General features: G+C 39.2%; 1 protein-coding gene across 4 annotated transcripts in view; it reads right to left on the minus strand.

Annotated features, from left to right (window-relative positions):
• atp8a1 (ATPase phospholipid transporting 8A1) overlaps positions 1–17,880 on the minus strand; it is a 474,917-nt gene that overhangs the window by 322,162 nt on the left and 134,875 nt on the right. For 2 of the 4 annotated variants that reach the window (XM_041186517.1, XM_041186510.1), the window contains exons 7-9: positions 14,347–14,420; positions 8,087–8,156; positions 2,075–2,202 (exon numbers count right to left, since the gene is read on the minus strand). In XM_041186517.1, the coding sequence (XP_041042451.1) occupies positions 2,075–2,202; positions 8,087–8,156; positions 14,347–14,420 (272 nt within the window). Of the gene's footprint in view, positions 1–2,074; positions 2,203–8,086; positions 8,157–11,559; positions 11,634–14,346; positions 14,421–17,880 lie in introns of all 4 variants that reach the window. The other 2 variants (XM_041186502.1, XM_041186527.1) reach the window with 2 other exon arrangements.

Below are 17,880 nucleotides of genomic sequence, written 5' to 3' on the forward strand. Positions count from 1 at the left end.
GGGGATGCATTTTGGAAGGGAGGAAGAAGTGAGTAAATATAAACCAAATGGTGCAACTTTAAAGCAGGGTGCAGGAAGATCTGGTGGCTCACATAGATAAATCTTCAATGGTGGTAGGACATGTTGATAAGATTGTTTAAAAATATATGAGGCCCTGGACTTTATAAAATACAGTACAAAAGCAAGCCAGTGATGATAATCATTAATGGCTAGACCTCAGCTAGTGTTCTGGGCACCACAGTTTAGGAAAGAGGTCAAGGCCTTAGAGATGTTGGAGAGGAGATTAGCTAGATTTATACCAGGGACAAGAGGCCTCAGTTATATGGGGAGCATAGAGAAGGTGGAATTGTTCCCCGTGTAGCAGAGAAAGTTAAGAAGTGTTCAAAATTCAACAGTAAATAAGCAGAAACTGCTTCTACTGACAAGGTAGGTGGTAATCAAGGGACACAGATTTAAGATAATTTGCAAAACCAGAGAGGTTATGAAGAGATTATGTTTCTACTTACACAACTAGTTATGATCTGAAATGCACTGCCTGAAAGGGTGGTGGAAGCAGACTCGATAGTAACTCACAAAAAGGAATTGGGTATATTCTTAAAAATGAAAAGAAATGTAGGACTGTGGGAGATAGCAGGGGAGTGGGACTAATTGAATAGCTCTTTCAAAAAGCTGGCACAAGTACAAAGGCCTAAATGGCTTCCTTCTATACAGTATGATTCTAGAACACGCATTTAAGAAATACATTTTGAGATAGGTTGATGTGCATCTTTAACTGATGCCTCTCTTCAGCCACTAGTTCACCGCATATTTCTTGTTTGCTCCCTCAGCCAATAAGAGGCATTTTGCTTACAGTGTAACTGTGAAATAATTGTCGTACGTCCTGACAAACCAGAAGCAACAGTTACAACCAGATACTGATTAATCAATCACCACTGGCTCGGCAAAAATTGATCACCTAAGTGGCTCCACACAGGAATCTTAAATACAATTTTGTTCTTTAAATGTGCAGAAACGGCTTAGGGGAATAGAATTTTCTGTGAAATTATTTTACAGTGGCACTTCCAATAAATCAGTCACAATGAAAGTATCACCTGTCTCTGTCAGCTAGCAAAAATTGTCCAAAATTAGGTTTGCAATTTGAGGCAGAGGAAGTGCCCCACAGCAGTATTTGTATCCCGAAAGCTATTTACAGAGGGATCGGAACTGGTGTAAAATCCCTCAGGTCGTATGCACCAGAGAATGCTCAAGATGAAATGTAAAGGTACATTGTAAATGTAATCTGTAATGGCAAGTATCGTGAGGCACTTCATGTTCTGTATTGAAAGAAATTGATCTGTATTACACCATGTAATGTCAAATTTGAACTATGATGTAATTTTACAAATTTTATGAATATACTATATTTTTTTTTAGAAAAAAAGGTATTTGTATCTGTACTGGTGTTCAGAGGAAAGCTTCAAATGAAACAGAACATGACAGCAATGGAGCTAGTCAACATGGAATCGAAGGAGCTACCACCCCACAAGCTGAATGAGTTACTCAGGGGCTCCTTCAGCTACTGACTTAGGCATTTGGACCTCTGAGACTACCTACAAATACACATTGGCAGTTTAACATTAGCATTTTATTGTATCATAAGTGTGTCAAAGATCCTGCACTATTTACAACAATACTTTAGGCATAGGAATGAAACCAAGTGTAAGATACACAAAAGGAACAGCTTTATTTACCAAGAAAAGGAGATGAAGACAAACTAGCAGAATGCACAATAAAGTTACTCCAAAGAAAGTTAAGCTAATTGGGAAAGCAGATAAGGTCCCACTGTAAGAGAGGAACAATGTTAAATCAAATACCAATTAATGCAGAATTCCAGGGGATGCTCCAAACGTTACAGTCTTGGTTGCTTGGAAATGCGACTAACTTCTCACCTCAAGAATTGAACACCGACAAAAGTGACATTTGTTCCTTCCATAAGTACCGAATTTGAATGCAGTAATTAAATTTGCATATATTTCTGTGAGCAGAAAATGTTTGCCATCATTTTTAATGCATCTTTTCCTTCAGCCTACTTTACCTCTTTCCATCAAATCGAATGTTGCCAACAAAATCATATAAATGTCGGTTGGGACTCTCGCACTCGAGTTTGCCAGATAAATTCATTAAACTATCAATATCTTTTATCTCTGCTGTCTGAGGTAGACCCTTAAGAGAGGAAAAAAAATAAAATCAACAACTTTATTTTAAGTTAAAATCTTATTATTGTTTACCATTATCTTTCAATTTGAGGAGTTAAATTTAATGTGGGCTCAGTTAGGTTAGCTGGATAAAAACAAAAAACTGCGGATGCTGGAAATCCAAAACAAAAACAGAATTACCTGGAAAAACTCAGCAGGTCTGGCAGCATTGGCAGAGAAGAACAAAGTTAACATTTCGAGTCCTCATGACCCTTCAACAGAACGGAGTAAAAATAGGAGAGGGGCGAAATATAAGCTGGTTTAAGGTTGGGGGGGGTAGGGGGTGGGGGGGTGGTGGTTGTAGGGACAAGCAAGCAGTGATAGGAGCAGATAATCAAAAGATGTCACAGAACAAGGAGGTGTTGAAGGTGGTGATAATATCTAAAATAATGTGCTAATTAAGAATGGATGGCAGGACACGCAAGGTACAGCTCTAGTGCGGATGGGGTGAAATAAGATTAACAGGGCATAGAAGGTATAGATTTAAAAATAATGGAAATAGGTGGGAAAAGAAAAATCTATATAAATTATTGGAAAAAAACAAAAGGAAGGGGGAAGAAACAGAAAGGGGGTCGGGATGCAGGAGGGAGTTCAAGATCTAAAGTTGTTGAATTCAATATTCAGTCCAGAAGGCTGTAAAGTGGCTAGTTGGAAGATGAGGCGCTGTTCCTCCAGTTTGCGTTGAGCTTCACTGGAACAATGCAGCAAGCCAAGGACAGACATGTGGGCAAGAGAGCAGGATGGAGTGTTAAAATGGCAAGCGACAGGGAGGTTTGGATCATTCTTGCGGACAGACCGAAAGTGTTCTGCAAAGTGGTCACCCAGTTTGCGCTTGGTCTCTCCAATGTAAAGGAGACTGCATTGGAACGAATGCAGTAGACTAAGTTGGGGGAAATGCAAGTGAAATATTGCTTCACTTGAAAGGAGTGTTTGGGCCCTTGGACGGTGAGGAGAGAGGAAGTGAAGGGGCTGTTGCATCTTTTGCGTATGCATGGGGAGGTGCCATAGGTAGGGATTGAGGAGTAGAGGGTGATGGAGGAGTGGATCAGGGTGTCCCGGAGAGAACGATCCCTATGGAATGCTGCCGGGGGGGTGAAGGGAAGACGTGTTTTGTGGTGGCATCATGCTGCAGTTGATGGAAATGGCGGAGGATGATCCTTTGAATGCGGAGGCTGATGGGGCGATAAGTGAGGATAAGGGGGAAGGCGGATGCACGGGAGATGGGCTGGACACGGTTGAGGGCCCTGTCAACCACCGTGGGTGGAAAACCTCGGTTAAGGAAGAAGAAGGACATGTCAGAGGAGCTATTTTTGAAAGTAGCATCATCAGAACAGATGCGATGGAGGCGAAGGAACTGAAGGAATGGGATGGAGTCCTTACAGGAAGCGGGGTGTGAGGAGCTGTAGTCGAGGTAGCTGTGCGAGTCAGTAGGCTTGTAATGGATATTGGTGGACAGTCTATCACCAGAAATTGAGACAGAGAGGTCAAGGAAGGGAAGTGTCAGAGATGGACCATGTGAAAACGATAGAGGGGTGGAGATTGGAGATTTTGCTTCCAATGTTAATCTTATTTCACCCCACCCCCACTAGAGCTGTACCTTGCGCGTCCTGCCATCCATTCTTAATTAGCACATTCTTTTAGATAATATCACCACCTTCAACACCTCTTTGTTCTTTTGTCTGTGACATCTTTTGATTATCTGCTCCTATCACTGCTTGCTTGTCCTTACAACCACCACCCCCCCCCAACGTTAAACCAGCTTATATTTCACCCCTCTCCTTTTTTTACTCAGTTCTGTTGAAGCGTCATGAGGATTCGAAACATCAACTTTATTCTTCTCTGCTGATGCTGCCAGACCTGCTGAGTTTTTCCAGGTAATTCTGTTTTTGTTTTAAGTTAGCTGGATGTTTGTCCAGGTAGTGTATAAAAATAAAACTTGCAGTATCGATTGTTCACAATCCCTCATAACATAGCCATCAAAAATTTAGGTTGAATTCAGTGTACGTTAGTGTAACGCAAGGCGAAATATTATATTCCTACATCCTATTATACTCTGTTTTCTTTTCTATGGCTTTCTATGGCTTTATAACATACAACTGATTGCCCATTATGCTGATTCTTCATGTACAGACAGTGAAACATGGAAAGATTTATGGCATCATTTGGCATATCTGTGCCTACCATAAGAGAGGTATCCAGCCTGATCCCACTTTCCAGCTCTTGGTCTTTAGTCTTATAGGTTATGGCACATCAAGCATATCCAAGTGTGATGAGGGTTTATACCTCTACCATCCTTTCAGGCTGCAAGTTCCAGGCCCCCAGCTCCCTTTGGCTAAAAATAGTACTGAACTCCTCTTTAATCCTTCCAATTACTTGAAATCTGCACCCCTTGGTTATTGGCCTCTCTGCTAAGGGAAATAGGTCCTTTATATCCACTTTATTTAGGCCGCTCATAACTTCATACATCTTAATAAAATTTTCCCTTAGCCTTTAGACAGAAAGAACTGGAAAATAATGATCAGAACCTTTGCTATTTCTTCCTTTGCTTTCCTTAGTAGCCAGGGATATATTTCATCTGGGTCTGAAAATGCTAAATACCTTAATATTTCATTCCTCACCATGTTTATCTGATCCAATATTTCACACCACCTCAAGTACAATTCCTCTTCACCCCGCTGAATGAAGATGGTTGGGCCTAGGACACTACCCTGAGGAACACCTGCAGTGATGTCCCAGGACTGAGATCGTTGAGCTCCCAACAACCAAAACCATCTTCCTTTGTGCTAGTGTGACTCCAACAGTGGAGCTTTCCCCCCTAATTATCATTTGCCAGGCCTCCTTGATGCCACACTTGGTCAAATACTCCTCTTAATGTCAAGGGCAGTCATTCTGATTTCATCTCTGGAATTCAGCTCTGGTCCATGTTTGGACCGAGGCTGTATCAAGTTCTGGAGTTAAGTGGCCCTGGCCAAACCTAAACAGAGTATCAGTGAGCCTATTTTTGCTGAGTAAGTGCCACTTGATAAAATTGTTGATGACACCTCCATCACTTTGCAGATGAATGAGGTAAACTGTCACAAACGTGTAATTATATTACAGGTTTTAAGGGTGACTGTTTTAAAGGTACATTTCTGTTTTCAAACCTTTAAATTGAGTTTAAAAGCCTTTTCAAAATGGAAGTATAGACAGGCAATCTGGCACCTTTGTGTCTTCAAACCTTTTCAGACTCTAATGTCTAGATAAAAACAAAAAAACTGCAGATGCTGGAAATCCAAAACAAAAACAGAATTACCTGGAAAAACTCAGCAGGTCTGGCAGCATCGGCGGAGAAGAAAAGAGTTGACGTTTCGAGTCCTCATGACCTGCTGAGTTTTTCCAGGTAATTCTGTTTTTGTTTCTAATCTCTAGAACTGGCTACAAAGAGTGATTAAAATGCAAAGACTCCACCAGGAATGTCCATTGAATCTTCTAAAAGGTGTGAAAACCCTTTGGCTTCTAAGGGAAGAGGAGACAGAAAAAGACTTCAAAGAATCTCAAAGTAATTACCTTCCTTGCTTTTTTGAAACAATGACTTATTGAAAATTAACATAAGGGCCAACTTTGTGCTTTGGAACTATATAAAAGGAGACTGTAAGGAGCCATTTTGTGTGGCAGTGTGCAGAAAATTCAGAAGACCTCAGGAAGTCAGTTCCAGCCTGCAGTTCTCAGCTGAATCAACTGTGAAAAACATGAGGGTTGTGTTGCCCTCTGCCACTGGGAGTTTCAGTAAAACATTCAGAACAAGAATCCTTGGCCTGCTAGAAGAAAGTGGCAATCCTCAAAGAGTCTGTATCCACAGTTTCCAGCAAAGAAAGGAACCTAAATCCTCTCCTAGCAACTGCTCTACGTATCAAGTCCACCTATGAAAGTAAACTCCAACTCTTCATCTTCACAAACAATCACAGCTGCTAACCCGTACCTCAAGTTTCAACCCCTTCAACTTCAGAAAGGAGGAATTCAAGCAACGGGCCCACAACGATATTTCAGTGACTGATTTGAAATCTCATCTTTAAGGATCTTTTTATCCTAAAGAATAAAGCTTAACTGCTGGATTATTTTTAAACTGAATCACCTGCAAACTAAAAGAGAGCTACTCACACACAAATTATTAGCTCACTGACCACTTTAAGGAAATGTCTTTTACATGGTGGTGGCAAGACTGATGGGGTGGTAATTGACCAGATTGGATTTGATCAGCTTTTTGTAGACATGACACACCTGAGCAGAATGTGCCACTTTCCATGTTGTTGGTTAGATACCAGTGTTGTAGCTGTACTGGAACAGTTTGGCTAGGAGCATGGCTGGTTCTGGAGCACAGGTCTTCAATACTACAGCTTGTATATTGTTAAGATCCATTGCCTTTGCAGTAACCAGTATCTTCAGCTGTTTCTTGATATCATTTGGAGAGAATAGAATGGCTGAAAACTGGCATGTGATGATGGGACCTCAGGAGGAGGCCAAGATGGATCATCCACTTGGCACTTCTGGCTGGCAGTGGTTGCAAATGCTACAGCCTTCTCTTTTGCACCAACTTGCATCACTGAGGATGGGGATATTTGTGGATCCTCCTCCTCCAGTCAGTTGTTTAAATGTCCATGAATATTCATGGATGGATAAGGAGAGCTGAACAGCTTTGACATGATTGCTTATGGGATCGTTTAGTTCTGTTAGGAGCTTGCTGCTTCCAATATTTAGCGTGTAGTGCTGTGTTGGCAACTTGTTTTTAAGTGTGCCTGGTGATGCTCCAACACTCCTTATTGAACCAGTGTTGGTTCCCTGGCTTAATAGTAATTGTAGAGTGAGGGATATGCTAGATCTTCATTCTGCTACTGTGATGGCTCACAGTGCCTCAGCTTGGACCTGCTCAATCTGTTCTGAATCTCTCTCTTTAACACTGTGATAGTGCCACAAAATATGGATGATGTCCTCAGTCTGAAAAGGGCACTTCATCTCCACATAGACTGTGGGTGGTTATGCCTACCAATACTGTCATGGACAGATGCATTGCAACAAGTACATGTGTGAGGACGACAAGGTCAAGTATGTTTTTGCTCTTGTTGGTTCTCTCATAACCTGCTGCAGGATCAGTCTGGCAGATATGTCCTTCAGGACTCAGTCCTGATGCTACCAAGCCACTCTTGATGTCCTCCACCCAGAGTACATTCTATGCCCTGGACATCTACAGTGCTTTTTCCAACTGGTGTTCAACACAGAAGCACTACTTCTTCAGCTGACGGAAGACATAATGTGCTAGTAAGCAGGAGATTTCCTTGGCTATGTTTTACCTGATGCCATGAGACTTCATGGAGTCTGGAGTCAATGTTGTGGACTCTTAGGCCCACTCCCTCCTGACTGTCTCCCACTGTGGCACCACCTCTGGTGGGTCTGTCAGTGAGCCAGGATATACCCAGAGATGGAGATGATGATGTCTGGGACATTGGTGGTAAGCTCTTTTGATATTTAATCTCTCTTGCCTTCCACCCTATTGTAGACCTTACCTTTTGTTCTTTACCCTCCTCTGCCATCTCCCTGCCTTTCTATTTGTTTGTACTTTTTTTTATCCCCAACTTTTTCCAGTTCTGATGAAAAGTCATCAACCTGAAACATTAAATCTGTTTCTCTCACCACAGATGCTGCCAAAGCTGAGTATTTCCAGCATTTTCAAACGTTTTTAGTTATTTCAGTTACTCAAAAATAAACCAAACTCAGCCCAAGGAATGGCTTTCCCACATCTAGGTTTAGTTCAAACCAAATGAGATATTTATCTTTATTAAAATGCATTGAATGCAAACTAATATGGAGGAAAATCTTACCTGTCGGATCTTAAGGTTTGTTTCGCCATCTAAATTAGAAGTTTCAATGTAGCACATTGCCTGTGGTTCACTGATATGAAAGAGAATGACAAGTTTCAACAATTAATGTATGATTACTTGAAAAATGTGCAAATCAATTATTCACTGATGGAATTAAACCCCAAAAGAACAATAGTTGATTACCATTTCCTAGTGTCATTACAGCATTTTCCATTAAAAATGCATCTTTAGTTTTTCGCCAAACTCATGGCTAGCCATTATAAAATTGTTTGTAAACATTACAGTAAACCTTTTGCATCATAACACATTCAATATTGAAAATTTGAAAAATGAAACATTCAGAAATGTATGAACTGAACTTGGTTAAACACTGGTTCACTTTCTGGAATAATAGGATTTTATTAAAATGGAAAATTTTAATCACCACAATTTTAAAGATTAAGGTTCAACTGTTTCCACCCATGTCACATTACCACTCAAATGTCTGACTATGCAGTCTAATAGTCAAGCATTTATTAGTTTAGATACACAGCTATATTTATACGAGTAATAAACTCCGATATCTAATTCACAAACAGAATAAAGTCGTCAAATATTTGATCATTTATTTTAAATCTCATTTTGAACTTCCTTTATGCACAAAATGAGTAATGGTTATACAAAAGTTGGCTGAACGGACCAAAGATGATTTTAATAATTTTGATCTGCAGATAACAAACACTACAAAGTGTTTGCACCAATTCCTTAAAACACATCCTGCAGTTACTAAACAAAATCAAAAAAACCTGGAAAAACTCAGCAGGTCTGACAGCATCTGCGGAGAGGAAAACGGTTAATGTTTCGAGTCCGTATGACACTTCAACAGAACTAAGGAAACGTAGAAAAGAGGTAAAATATAAGCTGGTTTAAGGGAGGGGTGGGACAGGTAGAGCTGGATAGAGGGCCAGTGATAGGTGGAGATAACCAAAAGATGTCATAGACAAAAGGACAAAGGTGTTGAAGGTGGTGATATTATCTAAGGAATGTGATAATAGGTGACATTAAAGGTAGAAAGCAGGACGAGCAAGCAAAGATAGCCCTAGTGGAGGTGGGGTGGGGGGAAGGGATCAAAATAGTCTAAAAGGCGGAGATAAAACAATGGATGGAAATACATTTAAAAATAATGGAAATAGGTGAGAAAAGAAAAATATATTTAAATTATTGGGAAAAAAGGGGGATCGGAAAGGGGGTGGGAATAGAGGAAAGAATTCATGATCTAAAATTGTTGAACTCAATATTCAGTACAGAAGGCTGTAAAGTGCCTAGTCGGAAGATGAGGTGCTGTTCATCCAGTTTACTTTGAGCTTCACTGGAGGAACAGCACCTCATCTTCCGACTAGGCACTTTACAGCCTTCCGGACTGAATATTGAATTCAACAATTTTAGATCATGAACTCTCTCCTCCATCCCGACACCCTTTTTTCCAAAAAATTATATATATTTTTCTTTTCCCACCTATTTCCATTATTTTTAAATATATTTCCATCCATTGTTTTATTTCTACCTTTTAGCCTTTTTCGATCCCTTCCCCACACCCCACCCTTACTAGGGCTATCTTTACCTTGCTCGTCCTGCTTTCTACCCTTAGTGTCACCTATTATCACATTCCTTAGATAATATCACCACCTTCAACACCTTTGTCCTTTTGTCTATGACATCTTTTGGTTATCTCCACCTATCACTGGCCCTCTATCCAGCTCTACCTGTCCCACCCCTCCCTTAAACCAGCTTATATTTTACCTCTTTTCTACTTTTCCTTAGTTCTGTTGAAGTGTCATACGAACTCGAAACATTAACTGTGTTCCTCTCCGCAGATGCTGTCAGACCTGCCGAGTTTTTCCAGATATTTTTGTTTTTGTTTGGATTTCCAGCATCTACAGTTTTTTGCTTTTATCCTGCAGTTACTACTTCCATTGATATGAAAGGTGAAGGAGGAAAGAAACACTTTCTCATTACTAAATTCAGCCAATCATGATAGCCCAATTAGCATTGAGTATAAGTTCCATGATTGTTCAAAAAGATGTGCCCTGGGAACTTGTGCATTCTGCAATGAAGGGAATAGCTCATGCGTGTTACATGTGCAAGAAAAGATTTTGTGTACCTGTTAACCAGGAGGGAGTGGGACAGGGGAAGCATCATCCAAAAGGCAAAATAGTATATATAAAACAATTAGAAATACATTTCATAAAAGCACATCAGATAATGCAGCAGAGAAGCTACACAACAGTTAACAGATACAAGTCAGGAAAATAAGAACCGTGTAGCAAGCTTCCTGGTTAGTGAGTTACACCATAAAGTGCAGTTGCAGTACTGTTGTAGTATATTTGCCAGAGCAACATGCAGTTTGTCACAGAATACAAAACGTAAGAAGTTATAAAATTCAAGAACATGCAAAAGAGAACATTCAAAAAAGTACAGTGGGTCCTCCAGCGAGCTTATAAGACCCACCAAAAAAATTATTAAACAGGGTATCTCCTTATATAGCTCAATTCGTAGTGAAATTACATTTTTAGAAAAGCACCTTTTGTTTCACCTTTAAACTATAAGATGTAAACAGCTTTAAAATCTTTAGTTTGCTCTAAAGGATAAGCATAAGCAGCTGGACTTTCTGCAAGTCATCATTTAACGTAGATTACTTCACTGCTAAAGTTGACCTTTTTAAGGTATCACTATTAGTTAATCCATTACTTTCTTTATGCATGGTTTTCTGGACATTTAACTGTAATTGAATACAGCTATATACAAATTTGGTGTTACAAAGTTAAGCCATTTTTGAGTATCATAGACAAAAAGGATGATTTGTGAACTATTCATAATTAGAAGAAAATGTTTATGCAGAATATATGGAAATATTTAATAAAATTCACATTACGTTTTGTTCTTTTAACAATTCTCAGTCAGTGGAGGGGAATAAATTATTTTGACTACTTAGTGCAATAAAATTACTGGGGACCATAACAGTGAGTATTGTAACTCCATGGTGTCACAGTACAATATTATAGAACTGATTCTATAGGACAAGGTTTTAATCTCAACTGTGCTGCCATGGGGAGTCAAACAGAGGCCAGGTACTTTCCAGAAGTATGAAGCATAGAAAGAATTAGCAGCTTGCCTTTGTGCACTTCAGAATTTTGTAGTCAGCAGCTCTGGAGGAAGTGTAAGGGCAAATTTCAACACCAACTCATCAGTCAGTAAATAAGCTATATTGCATTGAAGAGAGGGAGCAAATTGATATTTTGTACACTCTGCCTTCCCTGTCCCTATCAAACACGATGGTTTCTGTCAGTAATCAAAATTTACACAGGAATCCGGTGCACAATGTGAATTGAAGTACATTTGAAGAAGAATTACAAATAGCCACTTTGGGGCTGCTTTTGAGGACCCACTGCTGCTTTAAAATGCTACAGTATTTTATTCCCTAAATCAAATCTGACCTTGATGACAGAATGACGAGGTCAGCTGGGAGATGTTCCCCATTGGTCACCTTCACAATCTCCCCCACTGCCACCTATATTAATCCCAGCAGATAGAGGGTTAGGACATACACACACAGATATAAAATTAATGGGGTGGGATAAGGTAATGATGGAAAACGTGATGGGAAAAAGGCAAAAAGCAAATTGATCGGTTATACAGAAAATAAAAAACAATTAAAATTTATTTGCTACATAATTTTTCAAAATCCCTTTTGTTCAAGTCAAATGCAATCCTATGACTCCAAGGATTACCAAAAGGATCTGTTCACAATGTGAATACTTCTAATAGGGAAATTATTTCTCCATAACCACATTTTACAGAAAATATAGCCTTTTTATAAATTCCACCCAGGATTTTTTTGGCAAAACACAGAAAATGGATTTAGGACAGCAATTTGTATAATCTTAAAGGTTTAAACCCATCTACAATTTCAAATCATCAAGAAAATATACATTAATTTGGTGGCTTGCAGCACTTTTTGAAGTACCACTTTTTAAGAATTGGCAACACGCAATAATTGGCACATGAAAAAATGTTGGAATTAATTTTAAAAATAAGGTTAATAATAATTTACATCTCATTGACAAAGTTGGTACTTCACTATTCTGGTTTTCACTCAAATAGCAACGCACTGGCAACAAAATTCATCTTTCAACTATAATTTTAAGGCAAAACGGCAATTGAGAGGGGGTGTTGTGCATTTTGTAAGGCTACAACTGAAGCACTGCTAAAATAAAAGACACACTAATTTTATATCAAATACACCTTTGAATGAAAATCAGGACTTATGAACTTTCACTGAGGAAAATAATCTAGGCCTTGGGTGACTTGAACAGAAAATGGATTTTGCAAAACAAAACATCTAAAAAGGTTTCAAAGAAATAGTCTCCAAGAAGATGGTTCTGCAAAAAAAATGGACACTAAGTTGCATTTTGTGAAAAAAACTATTTGTTTCATTTTAAATTTTAGTGCTTAATCAATTTTAATTTTTGAAACTCAAGCTAATTTCTACATAAATTTAGTCTCATCTGACTGCATATACAACCAGGTCTTTTGAAGCTCCCCTGAAAATACTATCTGCAGTAATGAAAAGTCTTAAATCTGAAACCATTTCCAGATAATATAGAACAAAGTATTACAGTGGCACTTCCCAAGCAAAATTTTTAAAATATTTTATACTGCCAGAGCAACCATGGCTATTAAGTAAATAAACCACAACTTTATTAATTCAAATAATGATCTATAGGAATTAGTTTTCTGCTCAAGCATCAATTTTCTCCTTTGGCCCACATAAAAGTCCAAAAATCAGAGGTGAGTGACTTAATTTATGTACATTAACTTATACTGCATGAGCCACAATCTGACTCTTGTGCTGCCTGTGGTCTCCAATCCTAATCCTGTTGGAAGCATGTGGGGTCAGTGGGAGGAAACCTTACTTGCAAGGGTATGGTGGGCACCTGTGCAAATATCAAGAGCATTTCAGGCACTCATTTGGTCTACACAGGCTGGGAAGTTCTGCACTTGCTGCCCTCCTGTGCTGAACGGATGTTCCTGTTCCCCCTGCCAGTGAGTCAATAATAAAGTTTTACTCTCAGGGCTCAGGCTGTTCACTGGTGTGTGTCCCCTCAGCTGGAACCCACTTATAATAATATAGAAAGTGAATGTTCAGCCATTTTGTGCCTGTGCCACTCTCTGATTCAATCTGACCCACTTCACTGCTCTTCTTCATAGCCCTGCAAATTTTCCTTAAGTATCATCCAATTTCCTTTTGAAAATTCCTGTAACTCATTCCATTAAAAAAATCCCTTCATCTAATCTTTTGCTCTTCAGTAAATTATCTTAAATCTGTGCCCTCTGGTTACCAACCTACCTGCTAGTGGAACAGTTTCTCCTCACTTACTCCATTAAAACGCTTCATAATTTTGAATACCTACATTAAATCTCCCCTTAATTTCTGACTCTCTAGTGTCTCAACGTAATGGAAGTTCCTCGTCCCAGATATTATTCTGGTAAAATTAACCTGTACGTTCTCCAAAGCCACAACATTGTTTCTAAAGTGTTATGCCTAGAGTTGAATACAATACTCTAGTTGAGGCCTACCCACTGATTTATAAAGGTACAGCACAACATCCTTGCATCTTCTGAAGGAAATCCATCTCATCTCACAGGCCCCCACAATTACCTCAAGTCCCTGGGGAAGTGGAAACATACAGCATAAGGAAGCCCACTTCCTCTGACATAGATGATTAAGTCTAGGGCCCAGACAGGGCCTGTTAACTCCAGAACCTAGTGTATACATGGGATTTGCAGCAGGATTGTACCAGAAGTCTCCTGCAGTTTTGGGGGCTGGTGTTCTTAATTCACTCACAGCAACATGATTTTAATTTTAAAGAGGTTACACCATAGTATTGTCATGTTCAATTTGGCAAAGTAGAGATAAATACATAATGGTTTTAAATTACTGAGGATATTGTCTTGGCGAATTTAATTTAAAAGCTCCATAAGCTTGGTAGGTATTAATAAGGGAGAACCTCTCCTCGGCAATAGTTATTTTAAAAAGCAATTGCTCTTTCTGACCCAAAAACCCAAAACTTGATATTCATTATGCACTAGAAACATGCTAAACAATGAAATGCGTGATCTAGTTCCATTTTGCCTTTGATCCCATTTTCTTGGAGCAGCACTGGGACGGTGCAGGAGGTAGAGGGGCCATCCTCTACACAAGCATCAGCAGGCATCTCTACCTTGATGAGAGTAGTACAGTATCAGCAGGTATGAATTCTGTGCAATTTATTTTAACTATATCGCCAACCTCTACCTGCAAGAAAGAAACTATTAAGTGGTTAAGACTAGCATCTTTGAATGCTGCAGTAAACTGAATGAAGTCTCATTAAGTTCAACATTATCTCAAAATGCTTCTATTAAAGTTCTATTCGATAGGTTTCAGGATTAAAAATATGTTAGCAGAGGAGTTCTGAAATATTTTAAAATGCAAACCATCTTAAAACTATACCAAGGGAATTTTCCAGGCTAATTTTAATTGCACTTTCTTTATTACATAGAATTACTTAGAGTGTATAACACAGAAATAGGCCACTTAGCCCAACTGGTCTATGCTGGTGTTTATGCTCCACATTTGCCTTCTCCTAACCATTAAAAACCTTCTTTATATAAGTAGTGAGTACTCAGTATATTTTATTTACTCATAAGTGGTATCAATCCTGTCCACACCAGAAACTCATATAAAATAATTATCTAGTAGGAGTCATAAGGATGATAAGGTGACTCCTAGAATGTTGATAGCTGGACATTTAATGATGGCTACACCACTGATCCATTTAGAGGGGGAAATGGAACAGCCAGAGGTAGGGGTCCATGCAGGGATCACTAACATAGGAAGGAGAAGGGTTGAGGTCCAGCAGTCAGAGTTTCATGTTTATAACTTCTAGGGAAGAAAGTTATGAAGCAGCACTTCAGAAGTAGTAATCCTGGATTTAATCCCAGTACCAATGATGATGAAGAAGGAACAGCAACATATTTAAAGTGGGTGGTGTGTGACTTGCAAGGAAACATGGAGGTTGCAGTGTTCCCATATTCCTGCTGCTCTTGTTCTGCTAAAGAAGCCTTGCAGAGTTGCTGTAGTGCATCTTTTGGATGATACACAATGCTTCTCGTGATGGATGGGGTATCAATCAAACGGGCTGCTTGGTTTTGGATACGATCAAGTTTCCTGAGTGTTGTAGGGGCTGCACTCATCCAGGCAAGTGGAAAGTATTCCATCACACTTCTGTCTTGTACCTAGATGGCTATTGGTGAATAACTCACCAGCTTCTGAAATATACTTGTACATACAGTATTTATAAGGATGATATGGTGACTCCTAGCATGTTGATAGCGGGGCATTTAATGATGTTAACACCACTGAATGTCAAGGGAAGGTTATTTGATTCTCTCTTGTTGGAAATGGTCACAGCCTAGTACTTGCATGGTGTGGATGTTACTTGCCATTTATCAGTCCAGCCTAAATGTTTTCCAAGTCTTGCGACATGCTAACACAGACTGTTTCATTATCTGAGGAGTTGTAAATGGAACTGAACACTGAAATCAGTGAATATCCCTACTTCCAACCTATGATGGAGGGTAGGTCAATGATGAAGTATCTGAATATGGTTCGGCCTGGAACACTATCCTATGAAACTTCTGCAGCAATGACCTGGTGCTGAGATGATCGGACTCCAACAACCAAAATCACCCTCTTTTTGCTAGATATGGCTTCAAACAGTGGGGCATTTTTCCCAATTTTCACTTGCTTCATTTTTATGAGGTTTCTTTAATGCCGTGCTTGGTTAAATGCTGCCTTGATGTCAAGAGTAGTCATTTTCACCTCATCACTGAAATTCATCGCTCTTGTCCATGTTTGGGCCAAGGATATAATGACTTCTGGAGCGAAATAATTCAAGCTGAACATCGGTGAGCAGTTTACTGGTAAGTAATTTCCCCTTGACAGCACTGTTGACAACACTTTTCATCATTGTTGATGGTTGAAAATAGGTTGATGGGGCAGCAGTTGGCTGGAATGGATTTGTCTCTTATGTGGGTAGCACATTCCTGGGCTGATCCACCTCATCATGTAGATGTCTTTATTGTAGCTGTACTGGAACAGCTTGGTCTGAGGCATGGCTAGTTCAGGGGCACAACACAGGCAGCACACCAACAAGAATAGGGATATTTATTTTGATCAAAGGTTAAGGTGCGGGCTTTGAAGTAAAGGTGTCAGGTGCACAGGTAAACGGGTTTAGAAAATCATTGCTTATTAATCTGGAATTATTTATATCTGGTGTTAATTATATCATAAAAGGGGATCACCAGAGCATTGCTGGGGCAAAAAACAGTTTCTTGCCAAATTATTTGTGTCAATGAAATCTCTGCTTTTCTTCTCTGCTAAGTCTTCAATGTATTCCATGCATTTTAAAATGTCTTATTCTATTATGTCACCTGGGTATTAAGCCTCTGAATCAACTTAGCTTTTTCATCAATGGGTGGACCTTTTGCTGATCCGTTAAATTTTCCATCGCACCTATGACAACTCCCGCGACGGGCTGAACCAAAAAGTTTAGGCCAATGATTTCAGCCTGCATCAATCTGGTCCTCAGTGTAATAATTTTCTGACTGATTAGACTGAAGACACTGAGGATCTTAGTGGGATTGAGTTAAGGTTTAAACCCAGGTTACATTATTTCTCAGAGTAGTATATTTCAGGATTGTAGGCGATGAGCTCCATTCACAGAAGAACCATGAAACATTCTGCAGCAAGAAAAAAAATTAAAATTTGAAGCTGCAACAATGCCAAGATGCATGCTAACAGCAGGTATTCAGAACATACAATTCTCTTCCCCTCCATATGCCCTCCCACTCCAAAAAAAAAAGATTCTTCTTCCTATCCAGGTCAAATACTTAGCAAGCTGATATGTGACTTATATTGAAACCATTTACACACATCAGCAAAATCTCAACAGTGAAGTATACATCACTGAGGTCCATATCTATTGACTTAATAATTACTGCTATACTCTTACTGAAAAGCTAATTTTATGTTTGTGAAACGTCAAATTTCTCCACAAGATTAAAAGTAGTTTTGAAAGCCTGTTTACCTTTATTTTGGCTTCTATCTTTATACAGCCATACATTTACTTCTCTATCTGAAAATCTAAAATAAAAGTGAAGGATTTTACATACTTCTAACTTTCTGGTTTGCTTGAGTGAATACTTCAAAGTGATTGGCTGCTTACCTGCTTACTGACATCAAGGCTGCTACATGCAAAAACATCCCTTTGACTTGGTGCCAGATTTAAACTGTTGTCAGGAAAGGGGAAATTTGTGCTGGATCTTTCTAGGCAATTTTCTTCGAGGTCAGCAGCAAGCACCCTTGCTTCACTGCTGACTGCAACATGCAGGCCAATGCCCGATTTACAAATGCACAATTCAATGTGAAAAGAGGTATTTATAAAGAATAATCTAAGTAAAATTTAGTCTACCTCCAGAATTCTAGATGCAAACTTTTTCTATAACCACCAAACTTAAATAGCCTAAACTATTCTCTTTGATCATAAAATACCCAGAGACTGGGGACAATATTTCAGAACTCTCCTACTAACATATCAATAAAAATTAATTGTATCTGCATTATGGTGCAGTGATGTATGCAGCCTCAGAACAGATTTAAAACACTGAGTTAAAAAAAAATCAATATAAAGCTGGAGACTTATGCAGTGGTGCCA

Source organism: Carcharodon carcharias, chromosome 1 (assembly GCF_017639515.1).
Source record: "Carcharodon carcharias isolate sCarCar2 chromosome 1, sCarCar2.pri, whole genome shotgun sequence".
NCBI classification, from domain to species: Eukaryota; Metazoa; Chordata; class Chondrichthyes; order Lamniformes; family Lamnidae; genus Carcharodon; species Carcharodon carcharias.